The sequence below is a fragment of the Micropterus salmoides genome, unplaced genomic scaffold (genome assembly GCF_014851395.1).
Source record: "Micropterus salmoides isolate LMB-PRFRI ecotype aquatic unplaced genomic scaffold, ASM1485139v1 Ms_hic_scaffold_20, whole genome shotgun sequence".
NCBI lineage: Eukaryota > Metazoa > Chordata > Actinopteri > Centrarchiformes > Centrarchidae > Micropterus > Micropterus salmoides.
Window position 1 is genome coordinate 12,197,847 of NW_024041151.1, and position 14,700 is coordinate 12,212,546.

At 39.2% G+C, this 14,700-nt stretch overlaps 1 protein-coding gene across 11 annotated transcripts in view; it reads left to right on the forward strand.

Moving 5' to 3' along the window:
- mapk10 (mitogen-activated protein kinase 10) overlaps positions 1-14,700 on the forward strand; it is a 37,219-nt gene that overhangs the window by 13,277 nt on the left and 9,242 nt on the right. For 9 of the 11 annotated variants that reach the window (XM_038734577.1, XM_038734582.1, XM_038734584.1 and 6 more), the window contains exons 3-10: positions 677-846; positions 4,629-4,758; positions 5,209-5,267; positions 5,694-5,832; positions 6,212-6,377; positions 7,590-7,661; positions 11,747-11,929; positions 14,373-14,497. In XM_038734577.1, the coding sequence (XP_038590505.1) occupies positions 677-846; positions 4,629-4,758; positions 5,209-5,267; positions 5,694-5,832; positions 6,212-6,377; positions 7,590-7,661; positions 11,747-11,929; positions 14,373-14,497 (1,044 nt within the window). Of the gene's footprint in view, positions 1-676; positions 847-4,628; positions 4,759-5,208; positions 5,268-5,693; positions 5,833-6,211; positions 6,378-7,589; positions 7,662-10,551; positions 10,624-11,746; positions 11,930-14,372; positions 14,498-14,700 lie in introns of all 11 variants that reach the window. The other 2 variants (XM_038734576.1, XM_038734574.1) reach the window with 1 other exon arrangement.

The window sequence follows — 14,700 nt, forward strand, 5'->3', positions numbered from 1 at the left end:
CAAATTATTAATTATATTTATTATAAAATAATAAATTAATTTGGATGTGATGTACACATTACGCATGCATGTGTAGCTTGATGTTTAATAGCAACTCCGGTACCGCTGGCTGCAAATTTTTCATCGCGTTTGTGGAAAGTGTCTCAAACTTGTGCCTCTCATTAACACACAGTGGCACAGCCTTGTTTGGTTTGTGAACTGTGTTGTAATTACCCAGTCTGTAATTAACTGATATTTTTGTTGTTGTACCATTTGTTCAACTGCACTGCCCAAGTAATTATAGCCTGATTATCGTGTACACATTCATAAAAGAATAATGTCTACAGTTACAATATAGTAAAGACATTAGAGGCAGTAATGTCATTACATAGCTGCATGGAAATGGTTTAAACTCTACTGTATGTCCTGCCCTGTGTATGCCTCTAACACATACTTTTTTTGTTGCTTGGAAAAGTACCAATGTAGACTGATATTAAATGCAGACAAGGAGTTGATAATATAGCAGCAACTAAATATTATTGACTGTTGATTCATTGATGGTTTAACAACAACATACAATTTACAAAAATTTGTAAAACATTTTACTTCCAGATATTTTATTACTTGCCAGGTAAGTAAACACATAAATGGTCTTCATCATCACAAATTGTTTTTCTGTTGTGTTTGCTTCACGCAGGGTTTTGGAAAACAAGTGGATGTGTCATATATTGCCAAACATTACAACATGAGCAAAAGCAAAGTGGACAACCAGTTCTACAGTGTGGAAGTGGGAGACTCCACCTTCACAGTTTTAAAACGTTATCAGAATTTAAAGCCCATTGGCTCTGGAGCTCAGGGAATTGTCTGGTAAGTACTCAACAGTGCATTTCTTTTATGTCCTGTTTTACATCATATCAAGCTATTTGATATGTTCTTTATGTAGTATTTAATATCTGATTATCCCATTAAGCTGTAAATTGTTTTTGTAATTGTCTTGTGCTTTGTTGCTGTGGGAGATTATTAAGGGAGGAGAATCTCTGCTTATTGTTTTCGCTGTTATGTGAGTGAAGGGCTGCAAAATGTAATTTTAGAAAATTATATGTTTCCATGGTGTAATTCTGTTCTGCTGAAAACCCTGATGTGGTCCCATTATGCTTGGCCAATCAAAGCATCTGAAAGCACGGCATGCAGCCATATAACTTGTCTTTGCAGAAATTAGTGAAAGGGAATGAATCAGCTCAATGAAAAAACCTGTGAATATAGAAAAGTTTTAATTCTTTAGGATCATTTGGTCATTTTGACCTACTTTGGGTTTTAATCCTGTATTGGCAAACAGGTAGATGTTCCTTCAAAAGGGCAAATTAATCTGAATCATTATGTTTATTTTCAATCAGTAATGTTTTAAATGCATTAGTAAAACAAGCCTATATTTTACACTATGATCAGTTAAAAGCACAAGAACTATAGGCCAACATCTTAAATTGTTGCTTTGAATATACTTGTAATAATGGTTAAAAAGTACTGATTAGGCTTAGCTTAGCTAAACCACAAAGTAATAAAAAAGTAAAGTGTTTCCTGGAAATAAATTCAGGAAAATGGCGGCAACCCAGTGGTAAAAAAGCAAAATAATCGTGTCTTGATCATTTGGGTGAATATTAATTTCAGCTGACTGACTGACTGACTGATGGACCTTTTTGAAGCAGAGCAACTGAGAAGTGGGCTTCCTCTTATGTAGTAATCAAGTAGTGAAATGTATTTTAAACTTGAATTTTGAAGTAAAATAATAAATAAGAAAATTAAAGTGAGTTGCTGCTACTTATAGAAAGTTTCAAAATATAAGTAGTATTTCTCAGTAGAAGCTGAAAAATATTTAAAACAAGTTAAAAGTAGATTTGGATTCACTATTGGTTCATATCCTCTCCAGTGCTATGAGCTGACATGTCTGCTGTTTAGAATATGGATGTGTGGGCCATAAGGGCCTAGCACTTAAGTGAATCCTTAATCTGGATTGCAGAGAGAGCTTGTATTCATTGTAATTCATCTCATGCCTGCCCTGTCAGAACTCAGTAGAACCACTGCCAAGGCTCCACTTAAAGGAATGCATCTTACAGATGATGCAAGAGAAGGGAAAGTTATATTTATGTTAATGCTGTGTCACTGTGGCCATATACCCACCTCAGAGACTCTCCCTGGGATGACCCTAATTAACATGTTTTATTTTTGCGTTTCTTATATACTAGATAAAAATCACTGGCTCTCAACACTCTAAACCCCCTGCCCTCCACTTGCACTCTCTTATTGTCCTTCCTTTGCTTCCCATGCCCTTGGCCCTTCTCCGCTTCCGCTCCAAAGCAATTTTGTGCATTTGCAAAGGAGCTTGGACAGGCTGTAACTGCTAAAGCTGGGATTGTGCCCATATGAAGGATATTGTAGAGATGGATGGCAGGGAGACAGTGCAAATCTAATTTAACCTGCTCTGCTGTGTGCTGCTTGACTCTGCTCACAGCTGTCATCTGGTGTCATATGGTTATGGTATTACCACAACCAAACTACATAAAACCCCACAGACTGATATAATGTCCCACTGATTATAGAGATCAAATGGGATACACTATGGAAATGGTCTCATTTAGATTAACAAGCACATCAACAACATACCAAAAGACTGTGACATGTGTATTTATGCTGAGTGGTTTTGTTCTAACATGATGATAAAATGATTAGAGTGGCTTGCTTACCATGCTTTATATCCAGCATAATCCCCAACTGGAGGACATAATCACATCTACACTGGAATTCCCTTCCACTAACAATTACAATATACATGCACTCACAGCAGCTGACTGTGCACAGAGAAAACTACAATATACATACAAGCAGTGATCCAAGTGAGTACAGTATGTATTCTGCTTTTCTAATGCAATAAGAACACTCCTCTGTAAAGCCTGAGACCATGGTAATGAGGGCAAACTTGTATCACTGACTCACTCTGCTAATTCCCATCTCTGCCCTTATGACTTGTGTGCTCAGTCAGAATGAGCTTTCAGAAGCATCTTTGAAGGAATGAAGGCTTTAAGTAGTTTAGCTGGTCATTACATCATCTTTCACTCCCCTAGAAAAGTGATGACAGGCTCAAATCCCTATTGGATCAATGCTTTTATGAAGGCTCCACTGTTTCCATGGTCACACACCATCCGTGGCCTTCAGTCTCCAGGGACATGACGAACCACTGTGTATCCAACCCAGCCATCCACAAACCCACACACGGTGGCATCTTCATTAGGGTTGTAGAATGCCTGCATACGGATGCCTTGAAACTCAGTTTGTAGCGTATTTTAGGGAGTATTTGTCAGAAAAGGCATAAGATATAGATGAGAATGTGATGTTCGTGGGATTTTTTTTCTCATCTAGGCACTGCTTTTCACTGAAAGCAAACATAAACACAAAGAGCCAAAATCCCAAAGGTTTTCAGGGGTTGGGATTGTGTTGAGCCAGCAAAGAACTCACTCTGCTGAAATGACCTCCAAAATGGGTTGAGTCACTTCATGGAAAAATAAACAACTTATAACTTACACCCCCCTTGCTTTATATATTTGTTGTTGTTTATAATACAGCTACAGCATTAATGTTAATCATAATATAATCAAGTAGAACGTTAATGGATAGTTCATACTAATAATTAGAAATGGGAGATGTCTGTCTTTTGTAGGCTGTAGCATCTGAATGGTTGTAAGTAGAATTAAAGGAATTTTGGGAAATCTAAGAGTTAGATGAGAAGAAGAGTAACAAATACATGTAAAAAAGGACAAATAGCCTAGTGGTTTTATGATAATGGTTAATGATACGACTCTCTTATCTGTCCACTAAATATGACGCTGGAACCAAGAGACGCTTAGCTTAGCTGGGAGCAACTAGCCTGGCTCTGAACAAAGGTAAAATGTGCCGGACTATTTCTTGGTAGGTCACAGTGACAGTGACAGTATTCCTATTTGAGAATATTCACTATTTCAAAATGGTTACGCCCACAGCTAGCCTCGTTGTTAGTACATCATTTCCATCCATCCATCCATCGTCAACTGCTTATCCTGCGGGGGGCTGGAGCCAATCCCAACTTACATTGGGCGAAAGGTGGGGTACACCCTGGACAGGTCGCCAGTCCATCGCAGGGCTAGTACGTCATTTCAATACCCTAAATTAACTACTTTTGCTGTGTTACATATTTGGAGTAAATCATCAGAAACCAAATAAACTGTGTATAACTTCCGTAAAATTAGCTGAATCGATTTTATTAGAGTTAATATTGAATTTGATTTAGATGTAACTGCCAGCAATTTCTATCTTCTCATCTACGTCTCCACAAGAAAGCTAACAAGCGTATTTCCCAAAATGTCTGAATGTGAGTTTCTCTTGTTACTGAGAAGATCATATTCATTCTCAAACTTATTTTCACAGATAAAATTATGAGTTCAAGTCATCTGTCATCTATTTCCATGAGTCTTTGTTTGCTTGGAAATGTGAAAAATAATCCATTTGTTTTTGTGACCATTGACTTTCAGGGTGGATTGTCTCAATGTCATACAATCACACACAGAGAGTGATTCATCCAGCTATGAATACTAAACAGTTCTGCTGTGGGTTTTCTTCTGCAGTGCGGGCTATGATGCTGTCCTGGACAGAAATGTAGCCATCAAGAAGCTGAGCAGACCTTTCCAGAACCAGACACATGCCAAGAGGGCATACCGGGAGTTGGTGCTCATGAAATGTGTCAATCACAAAAATGTAAGTGACTCAGCAGAGGGGAAACAGTGGTAGTAAGGAGTGTGGGAAGAAGGAAAATGTATCCATTGTCATTTTTAAAATGTACCCCAGACAGTGTATATTTTTGGTTCAAAATCCCTTTGCAAAAACGATGAGCAACTGCAATGTTGCAACCGTGCTAAATCCATTGCCTCCAGGAATGTACCAAACAGGCAGGAGAGTGAAACAGAGTGCATTTTAAGGCATGAGTGTAATCTCCAGAGCTGCAGTTTCTGCTCTTTTCTTCTCCTCCACATTTATCCCCACTCTTTAACTCACTACTTCGGTTTACTCTGTCTCTCGCTCAGCAGTGTCCGTTATCAGGGTCATTACCAATTAATATCCTCGTCCCTTGCTGTAACACAGATTTTGTGTGTATATTTACCTTCCATATGTTGATGATGACCCTCTCAATGCTGTTCTCTCTTTCAGATAATCAGTTTATTAAATGTCTTCACACCACAGAAATCATTAGAGGAATTCCAGGATGTGTGAGTATAGTAAATGATCCTTTGCATAATTACATTTCCATGAAAACATATTAATTTAGCTTGTGTAACAGGCAAAGAAAGGCTACTGGTTTCTATTTAATCTGGTATATCACGTGACAGAGAAATGAAGGGGACTGATTTTATCATGCATTATGTGCTTATTACTCACAACCGCTGGAGTGTAGTCAGTGAAAGTACTGTAGGTGTAATCTGAGGCTGCTGGATGTATCCTGTTCTCATACTGAATGATGAATGAGAATGTCTTTGTGGCACATTTCATTTTTTCAGCCAGAAGGGCTGGTAGAAGGGATGCAGAGTGCTCAGTTTATGACTTTCACCTTTTCAAATGACTTTAATAGACAGCTAACTCAACTGTCACTCAACTGATACGTCTGTTAACCATAAATCAATCAAACTTTTTCTCAGGTACCTAGTGATGGAGTTGATGGATGCCAACTTGTGCCAGGTGATTCAGATGGAGCTTGACCATGAGAGAATGTCCTACCTGCTCTACCAGATGCTTTGTGGTATCAAACACCTGCACTCAGCCGGCATTATTCACAGGGTAGGAAAGCCACGCATCTCAAGTTTCTTGTTTAACCAATGAATGTGTTTTGTGTTGGGGGTTTAATATATTTTGGGGTAGCAATTTGGAGTCTGACTTTAGTAGGTTTGCCATATACCTTGACATCACCTTGGTCATTCATTTGGCTAACAAGGGATTCCAGGTGGCATGTGTTACATCTTCCCAGTGAAGCTCCTTGCTGGCAGGTTAACTGGAGCAAACAAAGTGGGAGTTAACAGAAGCATTGCCATAGTGCAATGGGAAATGGGAAATCCAGACTGGGAGAGAACTTTACTTTAAAATAGTTTCATTATTTACAGTTTCAGGTATTTCTGATTAAAATTAAAATTGAACTAGTATTGAATTTTCCCATCTCCAGGACCTCAAACCAAGCAATATAGTGGTGAAGTCAGACTGCACCCTGAAGATCCTGGACTTTGGTCTGGCTAGGACTGCGGGCACCAGCTTCATGATGACCCCTTATGTGGTGACTAGATACTACAGAGCCCCAGAGGTTATCCTGGGAATGGGCTACAAAGAGAATGGTAAGGAGTCATGATAATTCAGTGCATTTGAGCTTGATTGGAAAATGAAATTCAGACATATTTAAAGGATGCTGGAGTCAGTCTACTTTTTGCTCAGTTAATGCAGATGAAACACAAACAAACAACCCCCCCCTCCAAAGAAATGTATCAAAATAAAATACAAAATACTGGTGCCAGAAAATGTATTAAGATAAAAAACATGGATTTTCAAAATACAGGTAATTACATTTGTGACATTGGACATTCTGAATTTATACAAAATTGCAGAACCTTCAGATTTTTATAATGTACACAACAAGGCTCTGGTGACAGTTTGAACTCTACCGGAAGGAAGACATGAATACAACTGTAACCAAAATGTAACTGAAAATAGCCTTGTACAGTATGTAGAAACATTCTCCTTTCCAATTCAAAGACATGACAGCCACTTCAATTAGTAGCCTATTGAGTTGCCTTTAAGAACAACTAACTATTCAAATATTTCTGGTGTTAACCGCCTTCTGTGTGGATGGAATATTAATCCTGCAGATGAGAACAGTCTCTCAAACGGAGCTGAAGAGGGTAGGGTTGCGTTAAATCAAGCTTGATCAGTAGATAACCCCATGGGTATCACACATGGCCCAGCCAGGTTTTGATCTAGTGTTGTTTTTTATGTTTTATGAATCATGGAGAAAGTATTTTGAAAATACAAAATGTCTCTATACTCTGAAGTACCTTGTTACAAATTACATATGAATTTTTTCTGCCTTGTCAAATACGAATTACAAAACACTTAAAAGTAATTCAAACACAAGTATCAGAAAAACTCTGCCTGCTGAGTTCTGGTTGAGTTGCACTTTGCAAATGAGCTAGTGTTGGAGGCATGAGTCACAAGTCCCCAGAACATTAGACATGTGATTGAATGCCAGCCTAAGCTATGACTCATTAGCCATAGTCCTCCCATGGATGGAAGTGTGTAGCCTCTGAGGGTTCTTTCCTACCGTTAGTTAGTCCTTCTAAGGCTCTGCTTTTCACTTTTACTGCACTTCTACTGTATTACATTTTAATTTATCTCTATGTTACATCCTCGCTAATTATTCCACCCTCACTGAATAACAGCTTCTAATCACTGTTGCTTCTCCCAGAAAGCTTGGCGTATCTAACACTAACCTTTGCCTTCCTCTCTTTTCCTTTTGCTCCCTCTTCGTCTCACTGTCACCTCTATGCGTGCAGTGGATATATGGTCGGTGGGGTGCATTATGGGAGAAATGGTGCGCCACAAAATCCTCTTCCCTGGGCGGGACTGTATCCTTGTTTACACACAACGATGTTATCTGATGGTAACACTATTTTTGTTTATAGGTTTATGTCTGCCGATTATAATGAAAAATGAAATTAATCAGTAATTCTTTGTTTTAAATACTGCCATCCATGTTGGGTTTCAAGTGTCTCAAGATGGATTCAACTGACTTTTAAAACACACACACTTTGAATAGTACTTGTCTCTGTATGTTACTGAGGTGAACTAAACCACACTCACATCTGGCTGTCTTTATAACACATTTCAACTGATCTTCTTTTAACACTTGCAATAACATCATTAAATAAGAATCATACATTCTTGCTCTTAAGTCAATATGTCTGAATTTGGCAAGAGGATGTTCTCTCTCTCTGAATATTGTAATGTAATGTGTAGAGTGTTTCTGGAGTGCTACCTGGTTTGTTCTCCTGCAGTGAGGGGGCTGTTTGCATCCCTGAGATGGCTTCTTTCAGCAGGATGGATTTAGATCAATAGTCTCCATGCTGAGTTTGTGCACGTTAGGGGGCCCACATATGTGAGTCAGACATAGTTAGAAAGCATTCAGTGAATTAATAATGAATAATTAATGTATTCATTTTGAGCACCTGTTAATATCAGCTTAGAAAGGGAACTCACTTGGTAGTGTGAGGAAAGTTCAAATGTTAAAGGTGTAGACTGTTAGCATGTTAGCGTCTAATTAAAAAAAATGAGACAGCTGCCATGATGGAAAAGTATTAAAACCAGGATGATGGAAGGTAGAAAGTATTTAAATATGTTAAAGGATACCTTAGGGATGTTCTACATTTCTCTTTTTGTGAGCTCATCCCATGAAAACCCAAAACCATCAATGAAGTCAAAGCCTGATATCACTAATTTCTCAGTGTCATTGACCTCCACAGTTGTGCAGAAGCTAATAAAACACACAGGAGAGCCACACCATTGCACTGGGTAACACATTCTTTCATTATGAGCTTGGGTACTGTAATTTTGAGTCAACCCCACATACACCATCCTGTTGCTGCTACTCAAAAGCTCACACAATCCCCAGTTGAAAATAATGGTATTCAACAAATGCACTATTTGCTCATGTTTGAGTAACACTTCCTGAAAACTACAGTGCTGTTTAGAGGCAGCAGTGGGAAACACAAGACCTGTGTGGATGCAGGTTGTGGCTATTAATCTGGTCTCTGCATCCTTGAACATGCAGTCCCTGTGCTCTGGAAAAGAGTAAACTCTTCAATGAGCAATATCTCTCGCCTTCCATCTCTGCTGCCATTAAGACCTTCTTATCATCTAACACTCCATCCTTTCTTACTGTAGGTCGATAAACTGTTACGGGACACTCTTTGTTCATCTTCTGCTTATAGATTAGATCTACACTGTAGCCTGTTGTTGCTAATCTGAATTTACTTCATAGTCTTTTCAACCTGAAGCATTGACCTGGCTGGAGTTTTTGCACCTTCTTAAGTGTCTTTCAAATAATGACATACAATAGCAGTCAGCCTGCACAGGGCACAGCACTGCGTCAGGGTGACTGGGTGTTCAATGGCCATTTAGTACTGCAGTGTGTTTAATAAGTGGCTTTGGAGTGATGGCAAGAGAATTAAAGTTGTATTTTATTTGTGGCTTACGGGTAGCATAAATGTAGACAGGTAATTACATGCATGCAATTCAAATTGTCATGTTGCAGAAGTAGCAGTCTTACTTTAGCAATGTATCACACTATATTTGTGATTCATTTATAAAGTGCAAAGTCATAGAGGAACAGAAGTTAGAGCATCTATAGCTTCAGTAATGTGACATATTTCCTAGTGAAACTGAATATTCATCAGGGTTTATTTGAAATGAGGATTTAAATTAAATCCCACGCCAGTTAGATCTGAAGGAATAGGATATGGGTGAAATTAAAATCACTTCCTATGCTACCAAAAAAGTATTAAAGCAAATTAGAGGCTAGCAGTGTCTTCTCTTCTGTGTAAAAGTTTGCTATAAATGAAATAAAAATCCAAGAAAGGCACACCAAGAGTGAAATGAACGTTTGTAACTAGCACTAACTAGTGTTGTAGTCAAGAACGCCCAAACCAAGACCAAGTCAAGACCAAATTGATCTGAAAGATCCAGATTCCCATAAAAACAGCCACTGAACAGAGCTGAAAGCTCTTTATGCAATACTCCTTTTCCATGTTCAACATCGCGGGGAGGGGTGACAGTCATTAACAGGAACAACACATTTTTAATTAGGGTTATTGGTTGCATTTGAAGCAATAAGTTTTACATCCAATCAAAGTCAGGATGTTAACAAATAAATCAGACAATGCAAAAGCAGTTTATTGATATTCCCAAGGTTATGGTCTTAACTGGTCTTGAAATAAGAGACCGAGTACAAATACGGTCGAGTCCACAACAAGACCAATACCATCAATATGTGGTCTTAAGACTGGTCTCAAGTACTACAACACTAGCACTAACTCTAGCATTTTAACATTAGCAAGGTGTTGACAGATTATCCAACTTAATGCTAACATTAAATGTTAATCAGTTGATGTGCCGTTAAAGATTAGCATGTTGTATGTGCGGATTTTGTGTTTTCCAATGAAGTAACTGTTACTTTTTTTATCCTGAGTTGGAAAAAACTGGAAAATATGTTTTTTAATTTCCATAATTTTAGATAAGAAGTTTAGAAGGCAGTATTGTTAGGTACACATAATTCAGTGGAATCAAACACTAAAAAGACAAGAGAGGTTTGTTTTTAGCATATTTATATATAATATGTATTTATAAATGTAAGTTATGGAGGGGGTAGAAGTTTGAAGTGATTTTTGATAGATGTTGGTAATGCGAGTATGTGTGTGTGTGCTTGTGCATGTGCCTGTGTGTGTGCTTGTGTTACCCCAGTGGACATGTGGTCAGTCGGCTGCATCTTTGGAGAGGTGATAAGAGGGACAGTGCTGTTCCCTGGGACTGACCGTATCCTTCTGACCTCTCAGACCCACACTCTGTTTCATATATAAACCTAAATGTAGTAGAAACCCCACAGCACTTTCTTGAGAGAAGTTTCGTTCAGGTGCATGGCACCCTGTTTTAAGACCTGAATAACGCCAAACACACTGGAGCATCATGCATTTTGGCACTGACATACTGTGGAAAATCACCTTAAGCTATCTGAGCAAATCCAACAACTTGCCAAATAGCCATGGATAAGAACCTTAGTGGATGAAAAAAAACTGCCTGACTGAGCACTGTGTTGATCATGGCCAATGTGCAATGGAGACAAAAAGGAGGTGGAAGTGTGTGGCGTTCCAGCAAGATGAAGTAAGGGGGATCTCTGGTGGCCCTGGCAGCTAACTACCTCAACTGGCATCCTCTGTGAGAACATGGGGAGGGTAGGGGGTCATTCGAAGTGTGTGGAGGGGTGAGAGAGGAAATATTTGTTGCCAACAGGGAGGGGAATCACAAGCTGACACACCCCACAACCATATTTGCACACACAAACAAAACCACATATACATGCTACATGTCTCTTGTTATTTAAAAACTTGCATATTCTGGTCAGTAGGCTCACAGCAGGTCGGCTCTTTGACCCAATTCCTGCTTGTTAGGTGAGCATTGTAAAGGGAATATAGATTGGCATTTCATGTATTTTAATATAAAAGATAAATGAATGTGTCAAGTGGAACAAAGGTGTCCCAGGAAGCCAAACACTGGAGGGAGTTTTTAAGGAATGGGAAAGTAATAGAAGGGAAGCAGAGAGTGAAAAGAAAAGCTTAAGATTTATTCATAGAATTTCTTATGCACACAATTATTGGCGAACTATTGATCAGATGCATACTGAGGCCCATAAATCTCAATGGAGAGTGAGATGGGACTCAACTGTTTTTTAGATCAGAAATGCTTCAAGTAACTTAGTGAGACTTGGTGATTGTGCTTTTTAGCACTCTTCTTATTTGTATACTTAGTGATTATACTGTCTAACAGACCTAGTTTTTTTTTTTACATTTCTTAAGTAAACATAGTAGCATATTATACAGGAGGCATATAGGGTGCTGCATAGTATATGTGTGTTTCCCTTAATCCTGACCCACCACACCAGACATCGACCAGTGGAACAAGGTGATTGAGCAGCTGGGCACACCCTCACCAGAGTTCATGAAGAAGCTTCAGCCCACAGTGAGGAACTATGTCGAGAACCGGCCAAAGTATGCAGGCCTCACCTTTCCCAAGCTCTTCCCCGACTGCCTTTTCCCTGCTGACTCTGAGCACAACAAACTCAAAGGTGAGAACGTCAATGAAAGCTTTCTCAGATTTCAGTGTTTGTAAGGTATTGTCATGTATGTCCACTTGTCTATGTGCCTCCCATTTTATTGACTGACAATTTGAATTTAAAACCTTTGCACATCTATATAGACAGACACACATAATGTCCCTGTGGTGTGATTCTGTAATGTCTGTTGTGTGATGATCTCCCAAAAAACTAATTACCCACACCGTTAAATCACTCATAGGTTTTTTTATTTGACACCAGCATCTTTCTTAACTACAGAAGCCCTGAAACATAAGGTATATACAACTCACACCACACGTGATTGAGTACCAGCGAGGTGCCATTAAAATCATAATGCCTGCTATTAAATCAAAACAGAGATATGATGTCTAACCATTATAAGTTTCAATAAATTATATAGCCAGTCTTGGAACATTCCTGACTACCTCTCATTCATAACACTTGACAGGAAAGCAGTCATTGCTGAGGAGTGTTGCGTTGTCCTAACCCTAACCCTGACAACTACTGGATGGAGCGCCATAACATTTGTAAGAGACATCCATGTGCCCCTCCAAATGAATCATAATAACTTTGGTGATCCCTTAATGTTTCCCCAGGAGCATCAGATCACCAGGTCAAAATGTTTACATTTAGCTGACACTGTTATCCAAAGCAACTTACAATTGCTATACATGTCAGAGGTCGCACGCCTCTGGAGCAACTAGGGGTTAAGTGTTTTGCTCAGGGACACAATGGTGGATGGATCACAGTGGGGGATTGAACCCGGGTCTCTCACACCAAAGGCATAGTCTTATCCATTGCACCACTGTAGTGTTATAACTAATGCAGAAATAACGACATTCCCATCAGCCTCAGCTGTACTTTGTGTTTAGTGCTAATTCGCAAATATTAGCATGCTAAAACTTTAAACAAATATGGTGAACACGGTAAACATTATCCCTGCTAAATAGCATGTTAGCAATTGTCTTTGTGAGCATGTTAGCATGCTAATGTTAGCATCTAGCTCAAAGCACCGCTGTGGTAGCCTACAGCCTCACAGAGCTCACAGAGCTGTAGACTCTTAGTTTTGCAATATTTAGTCTTGTGTTTTGGTAAACTTTTACCTCATAAAAAATGCCTTTGGGCATCTACATTAAACTGAAATGTGTTCTCTAAAATTTTACTTTTTAAACCCCATTCTGTGTGCAGTGGTGAATTTAGTCTATTCTAACGCAGAAGGTTAACCAAGACATCATGTCTCGTCTCTATCTCAGTTGAGTGCAATCTATATTTCAAGTATTTTAAAAAGTGGAAATTCCCTGGAATGAGGCTCACTTTTCCATTGCCCTGCTTCTACATCAAGGCTCCTGTCTGGTAAAATTCTCATGAATCACTTTCGTATTCCGGCGGCTTCCTGCTGGGATGCAGTGTTAAAGAAAATGCACCTAGAAAGAGAGAGAGTGGGAGGGTGTGAGACCTAGTTGAAGTGCTGCTGTTTTGTACTGTCAGAGGTAGGAACTGAAGCAGACATCCCTTGGGCTTTGGTAGTTTTGAACTGAAGGGGGAAGAGGCAGACAGACAGTGGTGTAGGATAGAGAGAAAGGAAGAAAGATAGACAGGGATTAAGGAAAGGTGGATGGAGAGTGATACAGGAGTCATTTTACAGATGTACCATCCTTTTGTTATTGATGTGTTGATGCTGAGGCAAAATGCAGAGGGTGCGCCCGGCTCATCTGTTCTTCTCTGTTCTCAATTCAGTTTCTTCACTCCTTTGCTGCTGTAGATCTATTTATAGTGGGGTCAGTGTCTGTATGAGAGGGATGGAGTGTGGTTGAAGGGTACTCGATTTCAGATCAGTCCAAGAGGGCCTGAGGGTAGAGAGACTGAGGGACTGCTGATGCTTATGGCATTTGTGTATGCTGTGAAGCCAAATTAAATACAGTGATGCATATGATGATATAATACTTGATGCCCTTTTAAAACTACATTTAAAAAGACACGACTAGGAGCAGGTATTGAGTTTGCATATCATTTCAGAGCAAGCTGACAGAAGAAAATAGCTCCAAGACCTACATTTTGCATTAATCAGAGAATATGGGACAACCCAGAATCTCGATTTGCAATTAGATCAAAGAGGAAGAGATGTCTGCATGGCTGATAAAGTATTGCAGAATCATCTGTACTTCATACATATTATCAGTTTTAATAAAATACTCTTTTCCAAAGTTCTCACTCTGTAATAGTGGTCTGTTTATTTGCTAATCCACATGTGATTGAGGCTTTGTGAGATTCTGGTTTCCCTTGAGAAGCTGTTGTTTATTATTCGGTTTAATCCCTGACATCACTTTCTCTCTCTTCCTCCCTTTCTGCCTCATTGTGTTTCACTTTCCAGAGGAGTATTTGTTGCCTCATGATCTCAACCAGATGTTTTCTGGGTTTTTTTTCCAAACCACAGCTAGCCAGGCCAGAGACCTGCTGTCTAAGATGCTGATCATCGACCCCGCTAAACGGATATCGGTGGACGAGGCTTTACAGCACCCCTACATCAACGTGTGGTATGATCCAGCTGAGGTGGAGGCGGTGAGTAGGCCTTTGGCAGAGCTGTGTATTGATTACTATCTCAAGCTCAATCCTCTTCCCCTCTTTGAATGGTCAGCAGTGTTTACTTTGTATTTGCAATGGCATGCCAAACATAACGATGATGACTCTCCTCATTTTTTATGTTATTTTTGAAACAAAAAGCAATTATAGTGATGTACAACACAACAGTTGATACAGTTTGT